This window comes from Lithobates pipiens, unplaced genomic scaffold, assembly GCF_037356315.1.
Source record: "Lithobates pipiens isolate NorthernLeopardFrog02 unplaced genomic scaffold, aLitPip1_a1.2 Scaffold_8, whole genome shotgun sequence".
NCBI classification, from domain to species: Eukaryota; Metazoa; Chordata; class Amphibia; order Anura; family Ranidae; genus Lithobates; species Lithobates pipiens.
Window position 1 is genome coordinate 306,650,918 of NW_027507903.1, and position 27,742 is coordinate 306,678,659.

Sequence of the window (27,742 nt, forward strand, 5' to 3'; positions counted from 1 at the left end):
CTGTGCCTGCGTGGGTTTCCTCCAGGTACTCCGGTTTCCTCCCACACTCCAAAGACATGCAGGCAGGTTAATTGGCTTCTGTCCAAAAAACTGGCCCTAGTATATGAATGGGGACTTTGGACTGTGGGCTCCTTGAGGGTAGGGACCAATGCGAGTGTGCAATGTACAGGGATAGGGGTAGACACTCACTCAGGTTGAACTGGATGGGCTGATGTCTTTATTCAACCTTACTAACTATGAAACTATGAAACTGGAAAAAGTGCAAAGAAGGGCAACAAAACTGATAAGAGACATGGAGGAGCTAAGCTATGAGGATAGATTAGAGGAACTGGATTTATTCTCTCTTGAGAAGAGGAGATTAAGGGAGATATGATAAACATGTACAAATACATAAAGGGTCCATATAGTGATCTTGGTGTTGAGTTATTCACTTTAAGGTCATCACAGAGGACAATGGGGGCACTCTTTATATCTAGAGGAAAAGAGATTTCATCTCCAAATACGGAAAGGTTTCTACACAGTAAGTGCTGTGAAAATGTGGAATATACTCCCTCAAGGCCTGGATTCTGTCCTAAATGTCCATAATATAACTGGTTACTGACATTTATAGGTAAAGTTGATCGTGATATCGGATTGCCTCTTGGGGGTTCAGGAAGGATTTTTTTCCCCTGCTGTAGCAAATTGGATCAATCATGCTTTGCTGGGTTTTTTTTGCCTTCCTCGAGATCAACTGTGGGTATAGGATTGTGTATAAGGGCTTGTATGATTTTTTTCCCCTCTTTTATTGGTTGAACTAGATGGGCTTGTGTCTTTTTTCAACCTAACTATGTAACTATGTGATCAATCTTTGTCTGTCACTCTGGTGGTTTTAAAGCCGTAAAAAAAGGCTGTTTCTCTTAGAATATCCATGTAATCCTTTTTTTATCCTGGTATTATACTGGCATTTTCTGTCAAGTAGCACCACAAATTAAAACGATTTATTCAGCATGTGACCCTTTTAAAGATGGAAATGTTTTAGCCAATGCTTTACTTACTTTATAGCATGTAACATTTAGCATTCAGTAGCTTTGTTCAATGTAATACTGAAGTGATTTACAGCTTCAGATTTGTAGAACTGCTTGGCATGTGGCCAAAAAGCTTATATTTCTCTATGCTTGCTGCCATTATCTTCCATGTGCTGCTTATATTCTGGGAAGTGTTGTCTGCTCATAAATCCAAGTTGTCCTCTATTATTAGCAAACGCACACTAGACCTCATATGTTGACATAGAAATAAACGCTTTCCAAAAATACTCTCTGTATTGGTATAGTAGAAATAGATATGCAACGTTTTTCCAAAGACAGATAATGAAAATCAAAGCATACTTTGAAGGTAAGTAGGTCATGTTTGATAAATGTTTCTGTTAAGGAGTCAGTTTTGCAGTGCATATGAAGAAAAACAATGATGTGACAGAAGGTATTTGTCCCAGGCTTAGCAGGACACTAAGCCACCAATTGCAAGTAATGCCGCATACACACGATCAAACAATCCGGTGGAAAAGTCCGGCGGACTCAAGTCCGCCAGACAATCCCCCCGTGTGTAGCCTCTGGCGGACTTTTTTTACCCAAAAGTACAGTGGACTTAGAAAGTAGTTTTGCACTCCAATCTTTCCGTCGGACTCACATTTCGGCAGACAATCCGGCCGCGTGTGTGCCAGTCCGCCGTACTTTTGAAATGAATGGACTTTTCCCGCCCGGAGAAAAGTCCGCTCATTTTGAGAGCATCTCCAGGAAGCCGGGGCTAGCGAAGAAGGCGTCGCTGGCCCCGTCACCTGGTATGGACTTAAAGGGGAACCCCAACGGCGAAAAAATCTGCGTGGGGTCCCCCCTAGGTCCACATCAGACCCTTGTCCGAGCACGCTACCCGGCCGGCCAGGAAAGGGGGGACTTAGTACGCCGTATTAGTACGCTGAAAAAGTGCCATGTGTGGGCAAGTAGCTCGTTCGGAAAGTCCAGCGGGAAGTCCGCCAGACTAAGTCCGCCGGATAGTCCGCTACGTGTATGCAGCATAATAGAACCTGGGCTGTGATTCAGTAATACAGCTCATAACTCAGCCTCTGATGCTCTAGTCTAGAGAGTAGAAAAACAAAAAAAAACAACAACCTGTGCCCAGACATTAAGGTATTTACGTGTCCTTTATAAGCAGCAGCATGTACTGTAAAGTAATTATTTCTGAAATATCTTCAAAGATCACAACAAAGACTATAAAGTTGGGTTTTATTCCATTTCTAACAGCTTAGAAACACCTGTTTTGTGTTCCCAATAAAAAAAGGCCTCATACCCACTGGACGTTTTCACAGCTGCTGTTTTTGGTTTTGGTGTTTTTTTCTGCAGCCTGTAAACTCCCCAGCATGTTATCCTATGTGTCCATGCACACATAGGCTGTTATCAGCAGTTTTTTGCCAGGGGTGTTTTCTGGTTGGAAAAAAACAACAGACTTTGTGGGTTTAAGGCTGGGAAATGCACAAACCAGCGAAATTCCTGTGTGGGTTTCCGCATCGCATGTCTCTTGCAGGCAGTTCACACTGCCCTATGTGAACTGCTGTGGGTCTCAGTAGAAAGTTAATGACACCCCTAGATGTCTAGATGATCTGGTTCGCAGATCGCAGTGAGAACTGTCAAATTGTACAGGAGTCGGATCACATGGGTGTGAACACCCATGCGATCCGATTCTAGTGTGGACCAAAAAAAGGGTCCTGCTTCTGGACCATTTTGGTGCAAATGCGATGAGATTTCATCCATATTGTTCGTATGACTCAATGTGCATCGCACAGACATGTGATCTGCACAGCAATGCGGTGGGGCTCCTTCCACCTATAGTTCTGGAGATATGGGGCTTCTTGTGCAGCCTGTCAGAAGCTACAAACAGAGCATCCAGTTTGAATACAAGCTGGCACACTCTGTTTGCAGCAGACTGAGAGGATGAGCTCACAATGCCTTTCACTTCTTGTCAGAGGCACTGAGCTCAATGGACAGCTTGGAGTCTTAGACCCATGGTAAAGTACCATTAGAACAAGCTGTCCAATAAAAATGCTGCAGTGGAGGCTGTCCTCTCACTGCAGTGTCATAGAAGGAGGCATGTGTCTAAAGTCAAATGCTCCTTTCCAGCCCAGCATGTTTAACTAGAAGGAAAAGGCATGGGTTTATGGGTATACGATTTACCCATAATCCCATATTTTTCTGACAAAGTTAAGAGGTAGAATGAGAATCTTCTGTTGCAGAAAAAGAAAAAGGTACTTATATATATATATAATTTTATTTTTTATTTTTTTAGCAGATACCCTAGGGAATAAAATGGTGGTTGTTGCAACTTTGTATGTTACACAACAATTTTCAAACCTGTTTTTTTTTGGGAAAAAAACTTTCATGAATATAAAAAAAACACTAAAGTTAGCCCATTTTTTTGTATAATGTGAAAAATGATGTTACATCAAGTAAATAGATGCCTAACATGTCATGATTTAAAATTGCACACACTCCTTGAAAGGCACCAAACTTTTTTACTTAAAAAAATCTCCATAGGGAGTTGATGTAGCAATAGTGCCTTAAGACATATCTTTTTTCTTGATGGCCTTGAGGCAATCCACGAGGCCTCTGTGATTATCCTTCCATATATATATATATATATATATATATATATATATATATATATATACATATATATATATATATATATATATATATATACATATATATATATATACATATATATATATATATATACATATATATATATATATATATATATATATATATATATATATATATATATATATATATATATATATATATATATATATATATATATATATCCTTGCCATGTACTCTATGTTCAAACATTTCTATGTGTAAAAATGTTAATTGTTATATTTAATCATATTTTCAATAAAAAAGATATTAAAATAAAAAATCTCCATATATGACATTATAAAATTCTTTACAGGTTACATGTTTAGAGTTACAGAGGAGGTCTAGTGTTAGAATTGTTGCTCTCGCTCTAATGATCGTGGTGTATGTAACCTGTGTGTATCTGGTTCTGATACTAGCCAGTGCCTCACCAGCCACTGACCACACAGCACGTCCCTGGTCTAGGCTCTAAACACCCACCCATCCATATGAATGCAAAAGATACCTATAATGGAAAAAGTTAGATTTATGTTTACCTTACCTCTGTCTTCTTCCCAATGTGTCTAGGGTAGGGTGATGTCACATTTTTTCAAGCAAGAAGAATAGTGTTGTGTTGAATACAGAGCAGCCAAAATCTCATGAGAAGTTGCTCTTGCAATGGACTAGAGTACCTTCTTGTCAGATTTTGCCTGTTCTGTATTTTCCAAGAATCTTCCTGGAAGTATTATAATGTCACACAAGCAATGTGGAAGAGGGGGTAAGGTAAGTTTAAATCATTTTTTTATTTACAGGCAACTCTGGCACATACTAAATGCTAGTGATTTTTACTGAGTGGATGGGTAGGGTTGGTGGTGGTGGGCATTTATCATACATTTTACTTTAAACAAAATTTGCCAACAAATCTTATAAAAGTTGTTCTAAAGCCTTAAGGTTTATCACCTCAATACATTCCATGCATTAAGGTTAAAAACCTTCTGTGCTGCAAAATTCCCCCAGCCCCACCTTATACTTACCTAAACCCGATCTGATAATGTGCACAAGAGCAGCGGCTCTCACTGCTGTCTCCCTCCTTCCTTGTCAATCAAATGATGAGTCAGGTGAGGGGGTGGGGCCAAAAAGACCACTCTGTGTAAAATAGATGCAAGCAGAGCGGCTCAGGAGTGAGCATGCACTTGCTGAAGAGGAGGAGTTTTTGAGTGCTGGCAGGGGACCCCAAAAGATCCAGGGCCTGGACTTGAAAATGGGACCTCTGCTGTGTCTGGTGATGACTCTTCCCGCTGAGCTACCTGTGATGCTGGACAGTGCCCTGTCTGATCTATTGGACAACCCCACATGGTGCCTTGACTTCTGCTGATCATTGCTGCTCCCATGAACTTCCTGATTTAAGCCATGTCTCTGCACTTCCTGCTTGTAGATTATTGTGCTCTCTTCAGCCAGTATCTCGCTCTCATCTTGTCTACTGCAGTCTATATTGTGCTACCACTCGTTGGCTTGTTCCTCGGCTATGCTTCTGCCTGATCCAAACCTGCAACTACTCATTATTGACCTTTGGCTTGAATTACTGACTATGCTTCTGTTTGATCCTTACCTGCTATTTTGGTTTTGGACCCCGGCTTGCTCACCTCCTGGTAGGGCAATCCTAACAACCGTGACCTGGTGCTAACATGCAGAAAAATGCATCAGGAGCTCTGGTGAACATCAGTTAATACTTAGACTCCGCACCTCAGGTGAGCCAGCATCATCCGCCGGGGTGACTGCCAGTATGCCTATCCTGCTGGTCACTGGTAGACCTGCTAGTGCTATCGCAACTGGTCTTTGGCCTGACCCTTGATCGTGACAGAAAAATAGGAACAGGGCTGCTCTGTGCAACACCATTGCACATAACAGGTAAGTAGAACATGTTGTAAAAAAAAAAAAAAAAGCTTTAATGTCACTTTAAACTGTCTTACCTCACATTACTATCAAGTTCTTCCATCACAGTCAGTAGGCATGGGAGGCTGGCAAGTTGGTGCCCTTGTGATTAAGCTTTCCCTAAAAAGGCAAAAATTTGATATGAAACAATGACTAACAATAGAATTTGTATAAACATGAATAAAAGCATAATTTAGATGGACATTGGTGTCTGTTTCTATTGCGAGCTGCTTAAAAATCCAGTCAACTTCTGCAATACAAGGAATGTTCCCATTCCCTCCGAACTGAAGCCAGTACAAATATTGTACAGCTGAGGAGACTGACAGATAAGAGTGCAGCACGCGCTCTGACAAAGGACTTATCTGTTTGGATATCCAAAGAGCAAAGATATCTGCTATAGAAGGAAAGAAAGGGTAGGGGAGCCCCGCAGTGGCCAATAGAATTGTTATGGCATTCATTTCACATCTGCTCTTGTCCACAATTCCACCTGTTAACATTATATTGATATTGTGGGTGATGTGTGATGCAGTGGTGACTGTGAGGTTATTAACTGTAAAAAGATTAGAACAGGTATTGCTTTTTCAAAATCTGTTTATTAGGATTATTCAATTTCTACTATATTACATGTATTATCCCTTATTATTTGTTGATAGAGTAAGGGAGGTTTGGAACTCCTGTCAAGTTTTTTTTTTTTTTGCCTTCTGTGTCTTATTGAGGAGATTTCACATCACTTCCTGTCCTATAGACATGTCAGAACGTAAGTGAATATCTCTCAAATATGAGGAGGGATTTAAATGAGTACTAAAGTCACATTTATTACATTAAGTACTAAAAATAAGCAAGAACCACTGACACAAAACATTGTAATATTTTTTTTTTTCTTACTTTGAAAATGTGTGCATATTCTTAGTCTATCTCTATAAATGCAGCTGCTGTTTGTTGGCTCTTCATAACTGCCAGCAGGGGAATGATACATCAACTTCCTGCTGAATGCAGAAGTGAAAAAAACACATCCCTGACATCCTTTAGATGTGCATGTTCCAAGGAGGAAGTTGGCCAGTGAATGATGTATTGCAGACCTTAGCTTTGCAGTAAGCCCAGCACTTGCTTGATTACATTGTTATACCTGCACGTGAAACATAAATCAGCTAAACATAAAGCAACTGATCAGCACAGCACAACTAAAGTCTGCAGTCTGCACCATCCAGTAACCAGCAGGAAGGAACCTGCTGGTCTAAAGGGTTGCTGGAGATATGCTCCCTCACTCAAGCCCATCACTTGTCATAACTTACATTCTCTGCTTCCAGTACATCTGAATGTATGGCTACACCGTGGGGGGGGGGGGGGGGGGGGGGGTACTGAGAGAGAAGAATGAGTTGTAGACACAGGTATAAAGGAAATGGATGCATCTCTAGAATTATGCGAAGATAATTATGAGGACTAAATGTACACAGAAATTTAAAGAAACAAAATCAAACAATTAAGAATTGAAACTCCCTAATGTGCTTCCTACTGGAAGGTTTCTCCTTACTTAAATTTTTTTTATAACTGTGACATTTTATTTTTCCCATCATTTTCTATAGAGTAACAATGGCCACCATGAAAGGCAGAGAAGCTGAATCTCTCCAGCGGGGATATGGACAGCAAAAAAAAATGGAAATAGATTCAATCTTTACTTACTCTATCCAAAACCAAAAAGAGAAGAAATGATTAGAAATGCACTTGAACCATGAGTGACAAAACCTCAAAAGTGCTTTTATTCATTCCCCATGCACATAAGACATTTGAAATAAACTCTTTCTGGACAGGGCTGGTGCAAGGATTTGGACACCATTTTTCAGCCCCGCCCTTGGCTCCACCCTGACTCCACCCATAAGTGTGGCCTTACCAGCATCCATAAATGCAACCTTACCAGCACTCAAAAATACAGCCTCACCAGCAACCATAAATGCAGCCTTACCAGAACCCATAAATGCAGTAACATCAGCACCCATAAATGCGGCCTTACCAGCCGTCAGTTGTAAAGGAAAGGAATCATATCTGCAAGAATCACTATCTTCTGGACATACTGAAAGCACAACATTCAAACTGAGCTTTCCGAAAGGAAAAAATATATATATAATTGAGGAGGTTATGGTGCTACCTTGTTTAAAAGTGTTATGCCGCGTACACACGATCAGACATTCTGACAACAAAATCCATGGATTTTTTTCAGACGGATGTTGGCTCAAACTTGTCTTGCATACATACGGTCATACAAATCTTGTCTGAGATTCCGAACGTCAAGAATGTGGTGACGTACAACACTACGTCTGCACTAGAAAAGGGAAGTTCAATACCAAGTGCGACAACCTTTGGGTTCCTTCTGCTAATCTCATGTTAGTAGAAGTTTGGTGAGAGACGATTCGCGCTTTTCAGCCTCGTGCTTTTCGGATCATTACTGCTCTTCAGTTTGTGTTTGTGGGTTCGTATCTGGTTTTCAGTGTGTGTAGTCATTTCGCATTTGTTTTTCAGTGCGTATTTTATAGTACGTATTTGATTTTGCTGTGCGTTCTTGTCCGCTCGTTTCTGATTTTCAGCTCTCTCTTCTTAGGCCTTTCTGTTTTTCAGTGCTTTCTGTTAGTTCATTCTGACCAGCCAACCTCACCCCGAACTAGAGGATTTTTAACTACCGGCTGGCCAGAGCCAGAAGAGTGGTAGAGAACACTTTCGGGATAATGGCCAGCCGGTTCTGCCTATTCCTTATGGCAAGCAACATGGGCGGAATATAAACGTAACCATATAATACTTGCATGCTGCATTCTCCTCAACTCTTTAAGGAGAAAGTCAATGAAATATGTTCTTCAAGAAGAGACCCTGATGGCGTGTGAAGCACCACAAAGTAAGACAGAAGTATGTTGAGTACTTTACTGGTAGGAGGGCCATTGATATGCCAGAAAATGTTTAAGAAACATTTTCAAAATACATTTTTTAGTTAAACTGAAATAAAATTTACTTAGATTTACTGCTTGTGTTTCTTTTAGCTGTCTCCTAGGTTCCCCAGTGGGCTTTTCTTTTTGGCCATTTTCTTCAATAGTGCCAATGTAATTTTTGATACATTAGGTGGCAATATCTTTTTCAGCAAACTATTACTATGTTGTGGGTCTGCCACACACACCTTGTTTTTGTTGTTAATGTATGTAATGCATTACTGAAAAAAATATTCATCATTTTCAGCACCATGAATGCATTTTGGTGAGTCACGAAAATGGCATGATTGTGGCAAATTATAAAGCACTGTGGGAGTTATTTACTAAAGGAAAATCTACTTAGCACTCCAAGTGTACTGCAAAAGTGCATATGAAACTGCATTTGAAACTGCACTGAAAGTGCACTTGTAGTGCAAAGTGGATTTGCCTTTAGTAAATAACCCCTATTTCAGTGTAAATACCAAGTTATTCCAAAAAATAATATTGAGCCTTGAAAGAAGAAGCCACACATTGTTGAGTAAAAAACTGTTTTTTTTTTTTCCTTTTCTAACGCACATTCACATGTGCGTTAGAAAAGGATTTTTGAACAAACCAACATATTTTAGTAATAACATTTTTTTTTTTTTGTACAGTACAAATAGCCTTTTTTGTTTTAAAACAGGCATAAGACAATACACAACTCAGGAACTTACAAAGTTTAACTTTGACAAAGTGAAGGCAATATCAGACATTAGTATGTCCAAACTGTGTTGATATTGCCTTCATCAGATAGGGTGATGTCATCCCCTGTGAAAGCCAGATTTTGAAGTTGCACACAAATTGACAGTCAAAATAGGGATTTCCCTCCTGATTCCATGCATAATGTCAACATGTGCTAGCTCCCATCATGGGGATCAATGAACGTGTTTTGGGGGTGCAACCCCTTCCTCTCATCTACTTTAGTTGCGAGGAAGGGGTTGCACCCCCAAAACACATACCTTGCTATCCCGTGATGGCAGATAGCATATGTGGACACACTGTAAATCGCTGCATCTTCAAAATTTGGCTTTAAAAATTTTGGAGAAAAGTTAGAAAAATAGAAAGAATTTGATAAATGTTGGTGTGTTTTCGATTCTGCCTAAAACATAAATGACGTTTTTGAGTCTTTTTTCAACATCATTTATGTCTTCCTTGATCTTCTGTAAATCCCAATTGCACACCAACATCTCCCCGATAAAAACTTGTACACTTGCACTTGTGAAATGTGTTTCTTTTTCAACAACATCCACATCACCTAAAAAAAAAACACCATGTATTATAAATATATAGGCATCCATCCAATACCTGAAGCTCTTTAGTAGGTTAGGGTTCCCTGGTGACCTCAGACGTCCCAAGTCTTTTCTCTCCTATGTGAAGAAAATAAAGGTATACTTAGCACACAGATATTTGAGGCAAGAAATAGGAATATTAAATATTGCTTGGAAGTGTCGTACACTTGTCTGTTTTGGCAGATTTTTTACCTTTACAAAGCTGGAATACTTACCTTTTTTGTTAAAGTATCACACATGTAGAGACCCCTAGTATCCACTGGAGCACCTGTGTGGGACACCCTAAAAAGTTTTCTGTTGTCCCACACTAGTGCTCCTGCATCTAGATGTGTAAACAGCTGCTGAGTGTCCTCTCCTTACACTGAATCAAGTTTGCATTTCATTCTAGTTACAAACCCATCTAGACAACAATGTACTAAATTTATTTTAAGACAAATAGGCATGACCAAATGTAGTTAACCTGCATCTGCAAAAAACATCGTATTAGTGGGCAAACTAATGATGTTCACTACAAATAATTACTGTGCCCACGAATCTGAAACCTGCCATTAGAAACTGTAGAACAGTAAAGAAAAGCACATGGAGCAGCACAAACGTAATAAGAATAATAGAAACACACGACAAAATACTTACTTTTTTGCAGCACTCTGCTGATTCTTCTGTACTGATCCTGCTCCCTCAATTTGAGGTCTGACCATTGTTTCCTCAGTTGATCCTTGTATCGCCGTACCCCAAAATTCTTCGCCAGACTTTTCACAACTTTAGCCATGATCATGGCCTTTCTCACATTTTGGTTTGGGTACGGTTCATGCTTCCCATCATAGTCGGCCCTCTTTAAGATGTCCACCATCTCCACCATCTCTATAAAGGCCATTTTTGAGGCCTTAAATATCCTCCAGGATCGGGACATTTGTGGCTCCGGGCTTTCCTCGTCGTTGCTGCTACTCTCAGGCACCTGCTCTGTCTCCGCCATGTGCTCTCCCACTGCACCGAAAGACAAGGGGCGGGAAATATACTAGAAAGAACATCTGGGGCGGGCGGAGTTTCATGCATGCGCAGTGTATATTAAGTGTAACACGCGTGTGTCATACATACGTTCTGTGAGCGGAGAAAGGAGTAGCAGAAGCGCCGATCGTTCTAATGGAGGTACAATTTTACCTTAATTTTTGCATCAGTGGTCTATGCTGCTTCTAGATTGAGGCCTATATTGGAACAAGATTAGGAGAGTTTAGCCTGACTTAGGGTTTGTCTTGTGTTGTGTCTTGCAGAGAAAATTGATCTGTTCAATGATGAGGACTTTATCCCCATATTCATTGCTATATACAGGGAGCTGCCCTGTCTGTGGCAGGTAAACGACCCCTTTTATAACAATAAATTAAAGAGGATCAATTGCTGGAATTTGTGAAGCTGGTGATCCCCACGGCAGACATCCCCTATTTGAAGGCCTTAATTGATGGCATGAGGAGCACTTATAATAGGGAGTGCAAGAGAGTCCAGGATTCCCAGAGTTCAGGAGTAGCAGATGACATTTATGTACCCAGGCTGTGGTACTATGATAGACTGCATTTTCTGGCAGGCCAGACTGAACCCTGGCCAGCACTCTCCAATCTTTCTTCAAGGCTTTCTTCCACCTCAGCTGAGGCTTCGGATGTCCAACCTGGGCCTTCCAGCCAGGAAGAAGTGGAGTAGCCCAGCTTGAGCCAGGTATAGCATTGTTCAACATATTTCTATTTCTAGTCAATTAATTATATTAACTAGATGTTATTATTGATCAGTAAAGTGTTTTACATACAGTATCAATAGACAGTAGTAGCTACAAATAATTGGGACAACAATGAAAAATTTTGGGGTCAGAATGATCGTCTTTTCTATTTATTAACATTCAATTTGCAACAGTCATGAGCTGAAAATTGTGTGTGATTGATGAACCAAAAACTAAAACGATGTCCCTTTTTCATACACAGGACATACAATACAATTGTATTTACATACAAAGTGACAGCCAGGAGGTGGCAGGTGTAAGTGGCAGCCAGGAGGTGGCCGAGCCCAGTAGCAGGCCTGAATCCCAGGTCCCTCCCCTCTGCCTTCTACAAAAAAGTCCCAGGAAGAGGAGTAACCTGGAGGTGGCAGGACTTGGCCTATTTCTGAAGGCTACTGGGGCCCTCAGAACCCCCACCAATATTCAAGAGGACTATGCCTACATGGCAGCCTGCAAAATGCAGGCGCGGGAGGAGGGCCAATGCTGCTTATTTGAGGAAGTTATCTTAAAAGCCCTAAACAAGGGGTGGAGGGGCGAACTCACAAGCCAAAGCCACATTTATAAGTTCATCCATGGTCCTCCTCCTCCTCCTCTACCTCCTGCCACAACTACATCACCACAGTGATGGCCTGGGTTTGGTGTGGTCTGACAAAAGACGCAGAATGTTGTAAGACCACAGCCTGAGGACAGATATGTCATCTGCTGCTGTTCCTGATCTCTTGTAGTCCTGTTCACTATTATAAGGACTCCTCAGGCAACCAATTTTGACTGTAAAATAATTGATGTGCGCCCTGGGGCACAAAAGCTTTGCAAATTTCACCAGTTTCTCTAGTGTTGCCTTCCTCTTTATTTTGTTAGGACCCGTAATAAATGGCTATTCTTCACAAATACTTGCCTATGTGTGTAACTTCAAAAAGGACAGTTTGTGAGTGGGCAGGTACATTTCAAAAATACAATGTCAAATTAACAATGGACACCAACACCAATCTCCTTGAGGTTAAAAAATACAAGATAATAATGGTGTTGTGGTAACTTGACAAAAAAAAGAAAAAGAAAAATTACGGAGATCACTATAAAAAACTAAAAAAAAATAGGATATCTGGATTTTAAAAAAAAATGCTATACCTAAAAATTCTTAACACTATTATGGAGATCTGACAGGAAAAAAAAATAATATTCATGAGATCACAAGAAATAATAAAGAAATCAGAACTGTGTGAATATGAGCAGCAAAACAACTTCATTATTCTAGAATTTTAAAGAAGAAGAGAATACGCTGCATTAAAAGATTTAATAATTTGCAGCGTGACGAATCTCCATTACGAATGCTAGTTTTACCAGACCGAACGCTTCCATCTCGTAATTGATTCAGAGCATGTGTGGAACTTTGTGCGTCGGAATTGTGTACACACGATCGGAATTTAACAGAACGGATTTTGTTGTCGGAAAATTTGAGATCCAGATCTCAAATTTTGTTTGCCGGAAATTCTGACGGAAAATGTCCGATGGAGACTACATACGGAATTTCCGACAAGCTCCCATCGAACATTTGTTGTTGGAAAATCTGACCGTGTGTACAGGGCATTAAGGTTTTGAGGTACTTTTAATTCCCACACATCATATGTACAAACTCTTACATTCCTCTCCCCAAACTGCTGGCTCATAATAGTGGCCTTCCCCCTTTCAGCCTAAGCTGTTGTGTGTTAATAAGGGTTATTTGGAACCCTTACCAGTTCTGCTCCATAACCCATGCTTTGTTTAAAGTAGTGTCTCACACTTTGAATATAGACAACCCCCCCCCCCCCCTTCCTTATACCTTCAGTGACGAAATGTGTTTTGCTATACATTGATGGTATGGTGCATCATTATGACATAGTTGCCCTTATTTGGACCCAAGTTAAAATAAGCAAAGTGGTTAGGGCAGTCCAAAGATAAAGGTACATTTGTCCATGAATTTGCCCAAAATACTACTGGGAGGATAGCCTATACACCAAGATACAATTTGAGCTAAGGAAGAGCACCAGTAAACAGTTCAAACGAAACCAAGGATTGGTGAGAAACCCAAGTTTGGAACAGAGAAAACACAGAAAGGCCACTATGCAATCTGAATATGAGAAATTACCAACAAGCTGCCCAAAGGATCTCTACCAGTTCATGAGATTGATACCTGGTGAACCTTGGATCTCTAAGTGGCCTGATTTTCTGAGGTTTTGGATTGAAGTGGATTATATCAGACAATAACAGACCTTTGTATCATAATTTCATTTTTATGTGGCTCCATGTTTCTACTCATTATACAATTTTATAAAACCAGCTTCTTAGGATCTCTCTTCAAGAAGGTTTCACGCATTATGAACTGCTGTAAAAATGAACAGGTATGAATACCAGTTCCTTTTGTTAGGAAATGCTGAAGATTAAGAACCTGAACCCCCTTCTGCCAATGACAGATTCATTTAGATTTGAAGCAATGATAATTGTGTAATCACAGTGATCCCAGCAGCAAAGCTATAAATTGACATATATCGATTACAGAGAAGTCACAACAAAGGTCTCCCAGCACCTTTCCATTAATCTATGAATCATACTCTAAAAGCATTAAATACTGCCATTGGTTGTCATCACACTTAAAAGATTGATTTTTTTTCATAGGTATATGACAAAAGCAGCTTATTAAAAGCTGAAGTGCTGTTCAGAGATTGCAAAGAAGCTGACATGTAGTACAGGCTGCTATTTTTAATTATTTTTAAGACTTGTTAATAGTTTTCACAGAGACATGTAATTGGTTAATTAACTCTAATTACATTTGTTTGAAGCAGATCATGGTTTCATGATTTTATGCAGATATAGCCTAAATTACCCACAACAGAAAGATATCCTTTTTTGTTTAGTCTATCAGCTGTAATAATGATTCTGATGTCAGGGAGACCATTCAAGTCGTCCACATTTGCACTCAGAATGTGTTAAGGGCTTATCTCACATGTCATTTTAATAATTCAGACAAATGCCTCATCTGAAAAGGAGATGTTTATTAGAAAAGGGTTCTAAATGCTGTACATGTAAATCCAATCACTAAAATATATTTCAGTAATATATGAAACTGCCATTTCAAATCATCTGGAATTAAAATGTTGTCTATTTGATAGCAGGTTTAATCACTGGCTTTTCATTTCTCTTAAGTGTCCAGGCAATGAGATCTTGCCTTGGAGAATATAAATGGGCCTTAATTCTGTGACTGTAACTTATCTCTCCTGGCTTTAAGCTGAAGTCTGAGAAAAATAAAAACTGACCCTTGAAGTGGAGCTTTCCTGCACTTCAAGATTTAAGTGCTTTTTTTTGTCTAAAGGAAACAGTAAAAACTGTTTTACTTAACTCATCCCACACTCTCATAGCTTTTTGAGCTCCTTTTCTCTCTGAAGCTCGGGGTTGTGGTCCAGCTCTCAAGGTCCTCATTTATATTGTAGGACTGCTGGTCCTGCTCACACATAATATCAATGAATGAACAGGGCAAGACATGGTTTTGCTGGATGCTCGATGAATCCAGAGGGGAGTTCACTAACATTGAAACTAGCCAAACTCAAATAAAGTCTAAAGAAGCTGAATCTTTAATTTGCAAGCTTTTGTTATAAAAGGTTTAGCTGGACACTGCCATGAAGGACATGTATGTACCAATGGAAAAAAAATGTTTTTAAAAAAGAGAAAGTCTTTTAACATGGCTTTAAAAGAGAAGTATGGGCCTGTGAAAAGAAAAACAGTTATACTCAACAAGATGGATGCAGCATTGTTACGATGCAGCATCTGTACCCCGCCGACTCTAGGACTGAGAACCAAGTGATCAATGACCACTGATTTCTCAGTTCTCAGCCTTTAGTGAGCAAAGAGCCGGTGACTGTCAGTCACTGGCTCTTTGCTCTGCCCCTCCAGTGTTCACTGGGACACTGGGCTGTGGAGGGGGCATGAGCAGCTGGCTCAGGCTCTCAGAGACTAGCCAAGAGGCTGAGCCAACTGCCGGTCAAGGCATATGGGTGGATCCTGATTGTAAAGTTGGGATGTTTCCTGAGCCTGGCTCGGCAGAGTGACTTCAGCCAACAGTGTATTTTTGCCCAGCTGTCAGCTGAAAATGGACTCCTGTGATCCGCAGGAGTATAACCAAAATAGCATTGGCAAAACTTCTCCTTTAAGGGTCACAATAATCCTTTTAATGATAACTTTGACATGTGTTAGTAAAACTGTGAATATCTTTGCAACTAATTACTGTGTCCAGGGGAATTATACCTTGTCTTGTTAAGGACAGTGAATTGGACATTCAGTTGCTTGCAGATGTTAATAGATATCTCCTGCTTTATTATTAGCAAAGGCAGTATAGTCAGTGTTTATCTGGCGCTCCAGATGGAGTAATCCTTAGGAGTATAGTCTGGGGCTGTAATAGCTGGATGGTGATGTATCCATGGAAAGGGGTATTAAGGGTTAAAAAGGAAGGCAGCCATCCTTCAGAGTGTGTCTAGAACTCTGCAGGACATGTAAGGAAAACACAGGGAGGGGGAGGCGCCGACCTGAGTGTAGTATTAAAATGATGACTTTAATAGGATAATATTAAAAAAACTTACAAGATGATAGAAGATGCATGCTCGTCAGAGTAAAGTGCAGTCTGGCATTCCACATGGCTCTGTGGGTCCCACCGCTGTACTGGATAGCTGGAAAGGTTTGAGAAGCTGGCTGGAATGGATTACAGTGTTTCTCCAGGAGCAAAGGAACCAAGCAGCTCTACACAGACCAGCATGGACCATGGAACAGGAAGTGATGTCACCTGCGTCTGATTGTACCTAGGCAGGGCCGGTATCTTGTCAATCAGGGTTGCAGTGAAGAAAATCTACGAGCTTGGAGCTGACTGCTCCTTCTGTTGGCCTCGAGGCAGGATGACATGCATAGGGAGGGTGGCTTTGGATGAAGCTGGCTAATGCTACTTTTACCCATTTACTAATGGTTTTGCTAGATATGCAGTGCTTGGGACAGTTTTCTATGTATATGATTACAGCTCCTTTGCATCCTTTATAGAACTTTTTTTTTTTTAATTTTAAAATGTTTATTGAAAATAAATTGCATGACATGAGATGGCATTCGTAATAAAGTAGAAAAAAAGAATGTTGATTTTACAGTAATTGTTGTCTGTATAAACAAATCTCACTCGTCAAGGTACTGGTAAAAGACATAGATACAAATAAGGAAAGGTTATCTAACAACAGGGTAATAAGTCTCAACTGTTAATAACATGTTCTTTCATCGCCCATGACACCCCTAGAGGGTACACACTGTGTCATGAGTTAACTGCAAAGGGTAGGGCCGCGTACACACGGGCGGATTGTCTGTCCAACTTAGTCCGTTGAAACGTGTTTCAGCGGACAATCCGCTAGTGTGTGGGCTTCAGCTGACTTTTTCAGCGGACAGTCTGGCGGACTAAGTCTTTCGGAATTTCCGTAATTTTATCCGTCCAAACTTGGTTTTGTCCGTCCAAACTTGGTTTCAGCGGACAGTCCGCTCGTGTGTAGGCAAGTTGGACGGACTAAGTATGGCGCATGCTCAGAAAGGATTTACACGGCCGAAGGTTGCATTGCAGTGTATTGGACGTCGTTTTTCTAGTCCCGTCGTACGTGCTGTATACGTCATCGCGCAAGCTTTCAGCGGACTGTCTGTTCATCATGTGTGGTCAAGTCCGTTCATTCAAATGTTGGACGGACTGTCTGTCGGATTGTCTGACAAACTTAGTTGGGCAGACAATCCGCCCGTGTGTACGCGGCCTAAGAAGCAACAAGTGCCCTCTGTAATGTTGCCAGGTCAAGCAACTTGGAAATGACAGTAGTTCGCAGAGTTGCTGGAAGATCTAACGGAGTGTATCTCATCAAGGCAAGGGACATTCCAGTCTTGGCGGGGAGTAGGGATGAGCTTCACCGCAGTGCATTGCTGGCTCATGATTGGCCAAGCATGCACTGTGACCCCGCATGCTTGGCCAATCACAACGCCAGCAGCGAGGAGAGCCATGATTGGCCACAGGCAGGAGGATCACCCAGTGTTTTGTAGGCTCTGATGATGACACTCAGCTAGAGGAAGGCAGTAGCGTGAGCGCAGAGAGAGGGGATGCCCAAGAAGGACAGCAATCTGGCAGTCATGTTCCACAAGCTGCAGCATACTGCCAGGTTTGCTACAGCGATGAAGAGGGAGGGGATGATGAGGGCACTGACTCCACGTGGGTGCCTGGTAGGAGAGAGGAGGAGGAGGCACATGTCCAACGAGGCAGGATGCCCTCCGGGGGCCAGCTTAGGGGCAGCACACCGACTGAATCACACCGCAGAGCTCCGCCTGTGCAGGGCGCTGCCTCTGCACGTTATTCTAAAAGTTCTTTGGTGTGGGCCTTTTTTGAGACAAGTGCATCAGATCGCACCGCTGCTATTTGCAACATATGTCTCAAGCGTATCTCGCGTGGCCAAAACATCAGCCACTTGGGCACCACATGCTTGACCAGACATATGTTGACCTGCCATGCAGCTCGTTGGCAAGCGTACCTCAAAGACCCACACCAAAGAACAACAGACCTCTCCTTGCTCCTCATCAGCTGGCATCTCCAACCCCACTAGACCTTCAGTCCTCTCTGAAACCTGCTCTGAGAGGAATGAAGGTGTAGAATTAGGTGTGTCACAGCCAAGTGCTTCCGGGCACTCTGCTAGCAGTACACCCACGTCCGATTATAGCAGGCAAATGTCCCTGCCCCAGCTGCTGGACCCGCGAAAGAAGTTCACTCCCAGCCATCCACATGCCCAGCGGTTGAATGCTAGCTTGGCTAAATTGCTAGCACTTCAACTGCTGCCTTTTCAGTTGGTAGACTCGGCCCCCTTCCGTGAGTTTGTACAATGTGCGGTTCCTCAGTGGCAGGTCCCCAAACGCCACTTTTTCTCACGGAAGGCGATTCCGGCTCTCTACCGGCATGTGGAAGGCAATGTCCTTGCCTCGCTGGACAGGGCGGTCAGCGGTAAGGTGCGTATTACCGCTGACTCATGGTCCAGCAGGCATGGACAGGGACGTTACCTGTCTTTCACGGCCCATTGGGTCACTCTTCTGGCAGCTGGGAAGGATGCAGGACAAGGTGCAGTAGTGTTGGAGGTTGTTCCGCCACCACGCCTCCAAAATGCTACTATTGGTTGTGACACACCTCTCTCCTCCACCCCCTCCTCTTGTTCCAGGGGCTATGCAAGTATGCAGGCAAAACGATGCCATGCCGTGCTTGCGCTGGTTCGTTTGGGGGACAGGAGCCACACTGGGGTGGATGTTTTGTCAGCTTTGCAGGGGCAGGTCGAAAGGTGGTTGACGCCACGCCAGCTTAAGCCAGGAATGGTGGTTTGTGACAATAGCACCAACCTACTCTCCGCCCTCCGACAGGGACAACTGACCCATGTGCCCTGTGTAGCTCACGTCCTTAACCTGGTGGTGCAGCGGTTCTTGGGCAGGTACCCCGGCTTACAGGATGTCCTGAAGCAGGCCAGGAAAGCATTTCCGCCGATCATTTAATGCCTGTGCTCGGCTGGCTGAGCTCCAAAAGGAGTTGAACCTGCCCAAGAACCGCCTTATATGTGGCATGCCCACCAGGTGGAACTCAACGTTGGCCATGCTGCAGCGGCTGCACACGCAGCAGAGGGCCATCAATGAGTACCTGTGCGACTACGGCACCAGGACAGGGTCAGGGGAGCTCGGTTTTTTCTCACCACGCCAGTGGGGCATGATCAGGGATGCATGCACTGTCCTGTCACCGTTTGAGGAGGCCACAAGGATGGTGAGCAGTGACAGTGCATGCATCAGTGACACTGTACCTCTTGTCCACCTCTTGGAGCATACGCTGCGTGGAATAATGGACAGGGCACTTGAGGCAGAACAGAGGCAGGAAGAGGAGGACTTCCTTGCCTCTCAAGGCCCCCTTTATCCAGACAGTGTTCCTGCTGTGCCACCCATCACACAGGAAGAGGATGAGGAGGAGGAAGAGGAGGAGGAGGATGATTGTGTCAGCATGGAGGTGGAGGCTGGCACTCAGCATCAGCAGCAGCAGTCTTGTAGGGATGATTTACAGTCCCAAGAAACACGTGGACTTGTACGTGGCTGGGAGGAGGTAGCTGCGTATCATGTTGCCCTTAGTGACCCAGAGGACTCCGGACCGAATGCCTCAGCTAACCTACGCTGCATGGCCTCCCTGATCCTGCAAAGCCTGCGGAAGGATCCTCGTATTCTTCGGATCAAAGAGAGGGACCATTACTGGCTGGCCGCTCTCCTTGATCCACGGTACAAGGGTAAGGTTGCCGACCTTATCTTGCCATCGCAGAGGGAGCAGAGGATGAGACATCTCTGGGAGGCCTTGCAGAAAGGTCTGTGCAACGCGTTCCCAGAGACTGGGAGGTTACAAACTCCTGGTCCTGGACAACGTGTTGCTGAGGCATCGGTCAGAAGGAGCGGTGGAGAAGGTGGCCGTCTGACTGATGCTTTCAGACAATTTTTTAGTCCGCAGCCCCAAGGTATGATCGGTTCCAGCAACCATCGCCAGCGTCTGATTTACATGGTGCAGGAATACCTAGGGGCAAGGTCAGACTTGGACACCTTTCCCACCGAAAATCCTCTGGCTTACTGGGTCTTGAGGATGGATCACTGGCCAGAGCTTGCACAGTATGCAATTGAGCTACTGGCCTGTCCTGCATCCAGCGTTCTTTCGGAACGCACCTTCAGTGCTGCTGGTGGCTTTGTTACCGATCACAGGGTGCGCCTGTCCACCGAATCAGTTGATCGACTGACCTTCATCAAGATGAATCAGTCTTGGATCACCCACAGCTACCAAGCACCTGAAGCTGTTGTAACCGAATAATTTTTTTTGAAATATCACATCCCTTCAAGACTGCCTATGCTGATGCTGAGTGACTGTCCTGTTATGTTGATTGTCTATCCTCTTCCTCCTCCGCTGATATGTTGGAAGAACATTTCTGGTTCTGGGTGATGCCATCAGCCCAATTTTTCTGCCCCTGTTTAACAGGGGCGTTTAATTACAATTTGTGATGCAATGCTTTGCAGCAGGGCTAATTCCTGCAATAAAAATAGAGTATATGGGAGAGGTTGCAGTGTGGTGGCACCAGCACCAGTGCCTAAGGCCCAATTTTTCTGCCCCTGTTTAACAGGGGCGTTTAAGTACAATTTTTGATGTAATGCTTTGCAGCAGGACTAATTCCTGCAATAAAACTAGAGTATATGGGAGAGGTTGCAGTGTGGTGGCACCAGCACCAGTGCCTAAGGCCCAATTTTTCTGCCCCTGTTTAACAGGGGCGTTTAAGTACAATTTTTGATGCAATGCTTTGCAGCAGGGATAATTCCTGCAATAAAACTAGAGTATATGGGAGAGGTTGCAGTGTGGTGGCACCAGCACCAGTGCCTATGGCCCAATTTTTCTGCCCCTGTTTAACAGGGGCGTTTAAGTACAATTTTTGATGCAATGCTTTGCAGCAGGGATAATTCCTGCAATAAAACTAGAGTATATGGGAGAGGTTGCAGTGTGGTGGCACCAGCACCAGTGCCTAAGGCCCAATTTTTCTACCCCTGTTTAACAGGGGCGTTTAAGTACAATTTTTGATGCAATGCTTTGCTGCAGGGCTAATTCCTGCAATAAAACTAGAGTATATGGGAGAGGTTGCAGTGTGGTGGCACCAGTACCAGTGCCTAAGGCCCAATTTTTCTGCCCCTGTTTAACAGGGGCGTTTAAGTACAATTTTTGATGCAATGCTTTGCAGCAGGGCTAATTCCTGCAATAAAACTAGAGTATATGGGAGAGGTTGCAGTGTGGTGGCACCAGCACCAGTGCCTAAGGCCCAATTTTTCTGCCCCTGTTTAACAGGGGCGTTTAATTACAATTCTTGATATAATATTTCACAGGAGGGCCCGTTCCTGTGCCCACCCAGAGTAACTGTGAGGACTTATAGTGTTGTGGCACCAGCACCACAACCACCAAAGGTCAATTTTTCTACCACTGTTCAACAATGGCATGTAATTACAATTCTTGATATAATCGTTCACAGCAGGGCGCTCCAGCGCCTACCAAGAGTCACTTTCAGGGCTTACAATGTTGTGGCAAAACCAACACCTTGTTCCGCCATTTCTGCAGAGCATATAGGGCAGGCCCCTACTTTCAAACATCCAACTTACAAACATCTCCTACTTGCAAACGGAAGGAGACAACAGCAAGTGAGATGAAAAAAGATGTACGACAAAACAAATTATACAGGGGTGATAACCCTTCCCTATGTTTTCCAAAAAGCTTAAAAATCGTTTTTTTGACTGGAGCTACACTTTAAAAATGTACCAGTTGAAAATTACAAACAGATTCAACTTAACACAACAAACCTACACAATCCCTGTCTTGTTTGCACCGCCTGTATACTGCTGTTCTGAGTATATAGGGCCTGGGGGCCACACGCATTTCCTTTTTTTTAATATGGGTACAGGGTTCCCCTTGATATGCGTACAAGACCCAAAGGGGCTGGTAATGGGCAGGGAGGGCTACCCATGCCATTTTTCTCAATGGTTTTCAACCATATTGCAGGAACCAGATATAACATTAAAACCGCAAGCAGTTTTCAATTATGTTATTTCTGTTTAATGTCATTTTGTGCAGGGACTGTTCTAAACACGGGAAACACGTGGCACTTCACAGGCATACTACAGACACCCCCCAGGCACCATATTTAAAGGAATATTTCACTTTTTTTTTCACTTTAATCATCCTTAAATTAGTGCTCCCGCCAAAACAGCCATTTTTAAAAACATTTTAGGCATTGACCCATGTCCCCTGGGGCAGGAGCCAGGTCCCCAAACCCTTTTTAGGACAGTATCTTGCATATTAGCCGTTAAAATTAGCACTTTTAATTTCGAACGTTCGAGTCCCATAGACTTCAATGGGGTTCTAAAGTTCGTTCGAATTTGGGGTCCGTTCGAAAGTTCTGGTGCGAACCGAACCGGGGGGTGTTCGGCTCATCCCTAGCGGGGAGTATCTAGTTAATTAACCAGTGGTGGTTTTTAACCACCTGCTGTTGACATGTTAATAAAAGGTACAAGACAACTATAGTTTTAAACGTAAAGTTGTCATCAACAACTTTATGTACATGAGAAGAAGAGGAAGGAAAGAGAGAAGAAGGTAGGTAAGAAGAAGAGGGTGGGGGGGGGGGCGGTGGGGGGAGCCAGATCCGGGGCAGCACCTAGTTTGTGTTAATTAGGTTCCAGGGGTGAGTGGGATTCCTACATAACTAGGCCAGGGTTCCCATGTAGGTTTGAACGAACTGGGGGTGTTTATTATAGAGCTAACCATTTTTTCTTGGGTGATGATCCATGATATCTTTAGTTAAGCTGCTTGGAACGAGACCGTGGGTCGTTTCCAAGCTTTGGCAATTGTTATCTTTGCCCCGAAAAGGATAAAGCCTTTATAGAACTTTTATGTTAGTACTTTCAAACTGAACCTCACTTGCATTTCCAATGTATAACCTTTATAGTAATACTGCCTTTTTTTATTTCTTCCCTAGAAATAAGAAAACTTTCCTAGAATACATTCTGTCATTAATTTACACTGGCCCTGTTGTATATAGCTTTTCTAAGGTTGGTTATTTTTTTTATTGATTATTTCATCCTGCATATGCTAGAAGAGACATTTTGAGGACCCACACTCATCCCTGTTTACACAGAATGTACATGTGTCCAGATATAAAGATTACAGAGGAAATATAAGGTTGAGGTCATATAGGTAAATAACATAATGCACTGCCCGCAATATTTACAAGGAAGCAGCAGAAAATAATTTTATTGTGCTGCTGGACAGAATCATGAATATTCAACTTCAACATCATGGCAAACCAACCAGACAGGAAAGCAAGCACTAAAAAAGGAGAAACACATGAGCATTATAAACACTATAAGAATCTTGGTTGTGGCTAGGGATGAGCTTTATGTTCGAGTCGAACATGAGTTTGACACGAACATTGGCTGTTGGCCAGTTCGTTGAACAACGAACAATTTTGGGTGTTCGCGGCAAATTTGAAAGCCGCGGAACGCCCTTTAAAAGTCTATGGGAGAAATTTAAAAGTGCTAATTTTGGTACGGTTCAGGAGGGGGGCGCTCTCTCGTCCCCCCTTCTTTTCCTGCAGCCTGCTAGGTCAGATAAGGGTCTGGTATAGATTTTTGGGGGACCCCATGCCATTTAAAAAAAAAATTGGCATGGGGTTCCCCTTAACATCCACACCAGACCTGAAGGGCCTGATATGGAATTTAGGGGGACCCTCACGCATTTATTTGTAAAATTTTGGTTCGGGGTTCCCCAGTGGGGAAATTCAATGCCGTTTTTATCAATGAGCTGTTATGTGTATTGTCGGACCTCAATTCATTACAGCTGCAAGTAGTTTTGACTTTTGTTAATGACTTTTTTTCCTTTAGAAATGTCATTTTGCTGTCAGACTGTTCTAAGCATGGGAAACATGCACCCCTTTACAGGCATACTATAGACACCCCCCAGGTACAAAATTTAAAGGAATATTACTTTTATTGTTTCACTTTAAGCATTATTAAAATCACTGCTCCTGAAAAAACAGACATTTTTAAAACTTTTTTTTGAATTGATACATGTCCCCTGGGGCAGAACCCAGGTCCCCAAAAACTTTTTATGATAATACCATGCATATAAGACTTTAAAATTAGCACTTTTGATTATTCATGTTCGTGTCCTATAGACTTTAAAGGTGTTTGCGTGTTCAAACAAATTATTTGCCTGTTCGCATGTTCTAGATGTGAACTGAACATGGGGGTGTTCGGCTCATCCCTAGTTGTGGCACAGAAAATAAGAATGACTAGCATCAAAAGAGATTTTGACAAATTGTTCAGAGTGTGGCAATGCCACAGTCTATTTGCAGTGCCATAAAGTTTCTTAGATGATGCAAAGGGGCAGAGATAGATTAAAAGGAAAATTGCAATCTAGGAAATACAGATACAATATTTAACAGCAGGGCCCGTTCCTGCACCCAACAAGAGTAACTGTGAGGGGTTACAGTGTTCTAGCACCACCAACAGCTAAGGCTCAATTTTTCTGCAGGGTATATAGGGCAGGCCGTATAGCATATATACTGCTGTTCCCAATATATAATGCCTGGGGGCCCCCCCACTGCATTTTTAGTTTTTAAATTTTGGTGCAGGGTTCCCCTTAATATCCATACCTGGTATGGATTTTGGGGTGGACATCCACACCTTTTTTTTGTATTTTTTGGCACGGGGCCCCCCTTATTTTCATACAAGGGCCTGGTAATGGACTGGGGGGGACCCATGTTTTTTTTATCTATATTGCTGGGATCTGACAATACATTACAGCCACGGTGTTCACACAATTTTTTTGCCTGTTTGCATGTTCTGCTGTAAACCAAACTAGGGGCTCATCCCTACTCTCCATTCACACCTGAGACCTTTTAACACTAATGAGTCACATGACTCGGGAAAATTGCTAATTAAGCCTAATTTGGACATTTTCACTTAGGGGTGTACTCACTTTTGATGCCAGCGGTTTTGACATTAATGGCTGTGTGTTGCGTTATTTTGAGGGGATAGCAAATGTACACTGTTATACAAGCTGTACACTCACTACTTTACATTGTAGCAAAGTGTCATTTCTTCAGTGTTGTCATATGAAAAGATATAATAAAATATTTACAAAAATGCGAGGGGTGTGCTCACTTTTGTGAGATACAGTATATGTCAGAATATCAGAAATGAGTATTATGCACTGATGACAATGAAGTTGAAACAGCATTCTGATTGGCAAAGACACTTCATGCCATCAAAGAACTAGCCAGAATTTCTATAAGAAAAGAAAAAAAAAAAAAAAAAAAAAAAAAAAAAAAAATATATATATATATATATATATATATATATATATATATATATATATATATATATATATATATACACACTCACCAGCCACTTTACAGCCAGTACACCTGTTCAATTGCTTGGTAACAAAAATCACATGGCAGAAACTCAATGCATTTGATGTGGTGAAGATGACTTGCTGAAGTTCAAACCAAGCATCAGAATGGGGAAGAAAGGGGATTTAAGTTGCTTTCAAGGTGGCATGGTTGTTGGTGCTAGATGGGCTGGTCTGAGTTTTTCAAAAACTGCTGCTCTACCAGGATTTTCACACACAACTATCTCTAGGGTTTACAGTGAATGATCCGAAAAAGAGCAGCAGTTGTTTGAATGAAAATGCCTTGTTGATGTCAGAGGTCAGAGGAGAATGGTTTGAGATAATAGAAAGGCAACAATAACCACGCGTTATAACCAAGGTATGCAGAATATCATCTCTGAACGCACAAGAGATTGAACCTTTAAAGTGTTAGGCCCTTTTCACACATGCGGACCATATGTCCATATTTCATCCATCCGTTTGCGGATGAAATACGGACATACATGCATTTCTATGGTATAGCGGGTGTCTGCGGATGAACATCCGCAGACACCCGCTATCATCCGCCTCCGCTATTGTCCGATTCTGCAGACGGAGGAAAATCCTATTTTTCTATCTGTCTGCAGAGCGGATCGGATGAATACGGACAGACGGTCTGTGTTCATCCGATCCCCCATAGAGGAGAGCGGAGAGCTGACAGGGCAGTCCCTGCACAGTGTGCAGGGACCACCCTGTTATCCCCAGGCTCAGCGGGACAACGGAGCGATCCCCGCTGAGCAAGCGGATCATCACGGGGCAGATCATTACTGATCCGTCCCGTGTGAAAGGGGCCTAACTAAACCCAGTAATATGAAAATAGTTCATCTGCCCCCCCCCCCCTACAGTGCCCACAGATTATAAATTTTCTTTTTAAATTACAATATTGCAACTATATACCTTTTTGGATGATCTGTATACCACGGTCAGTGATAAACTGCACAGTTTCTCCAGTGCTGAGAGTTCAGGTAGGAGGAGATTTCCACTGCAGCTTGTATACACACCCACATGTGTGATGTCAATACCATGTGACCTGGCTCGTTCAACTCAACAAGGACATATTTTCTACAGCATAAAAGACACAACTGAGCATGTGCAGGTCTGCCTTTGTTAGCTGGCCTTCCCCAGATAGACAGTGCAGGAGGAGGAGGATCTGTGCTTTCAGGATAAAACAGCCTATACAGACTGATTTTACTGTTGTGGGCTTAGTGACACTTTAAGCAAGCTTGCTGGGCAGTTGTAATGAGAAGTTGTTACAACTGTCCCAGAGCCACCCCCATCAAATCATTCTCTGCAGCTATTACCTTTTTGTATCACCACCCCTTCCATTTAGAATGTAAGCTCTATGAGCAGGGCCCTCCTGTACCTTTTGTATTGTACTGTAATTGTGCTGTCCCCCCTTATACATTGTAAAGCACTGCATAAACTGTTGGCACTATATAAATCGTGTATAATAATAATACTCCCCCTTTCATGGCTAATGCATTGTAAAGTAGAGAGATTTACAATACATGTGTGCCCTGTTCTAAGCTCTTTTTCTGTAATCAGCTGCTGACTACACTCTTCTGTCCATGGTATTCACCTCTATAGTTCTACCATCTCTACAAGCATTCTTGCTAAATTAAATTTACCACATTTATTGCTTTTTCTTCCAGATAGTATTTTTAACCACTTAAGGACCGGGAGGATTTGCCCCCTTAAAGTGTTACTAAACCCTGTAATATGAAAATAGTTAATTTGCCCCCCCCCCCCCCCCCCCACAGTGCCTACAGCTTATAAATCTTCTTTTTACATTAAACTACTGCCACTATATACCTTTTTGGCTGAACTGTCAGTGATAAACTGCACAGTTTCTCCAGTGCTGAGAGTTCCGGTAGGAGGAGATTTCCACTGCAGCCTGTATACATGCCCACATGTGTGATGCCAATATCGTGTGACCCGGCTAGCTCTGAGAACAAGTAATGGTTCTCTCCAGCATTAAAGACACAACTGGGCATGTGCAGGTTGGCTATTTGCTACTGTCTGTGTGTTAGCTGGCCTTCCCAAGATAGACAATGCAAGAAGGGAAGAATATGTGCATACAGGATAAAACA

At 42.5% G+C, this 27,742-nt stretch overlaps 1 protein-coding gene across 3 annotated transcripts in view; it reads right to left on the minus strand.

The window, feature by feature from the left end:
- HTR4 (5-hydroxytryptamine receptor 4) overlaps positions 1–27,742 on the minus strand; it is a 704,330-nt gene that overhangs the window by 423,810 nt on the left and 252,778 nt on the right. For all 3 annotated transcript variants that reach the window (XM_077472675.1, XM_077472674.1, XM_077472673.1), the window contains one exon: positions 5,615–5,696. In XM_077472675.1, coding sequence (XP_077328801.1) covers positions 5,615–5,640 — 26 coding nt within the window. In that variant the 5' untranslated portion in view covers positions 5,641–5,696. The remainder of the gene's footprint in view (positions 1–5,614; positions 5,697–27,742) is intronic.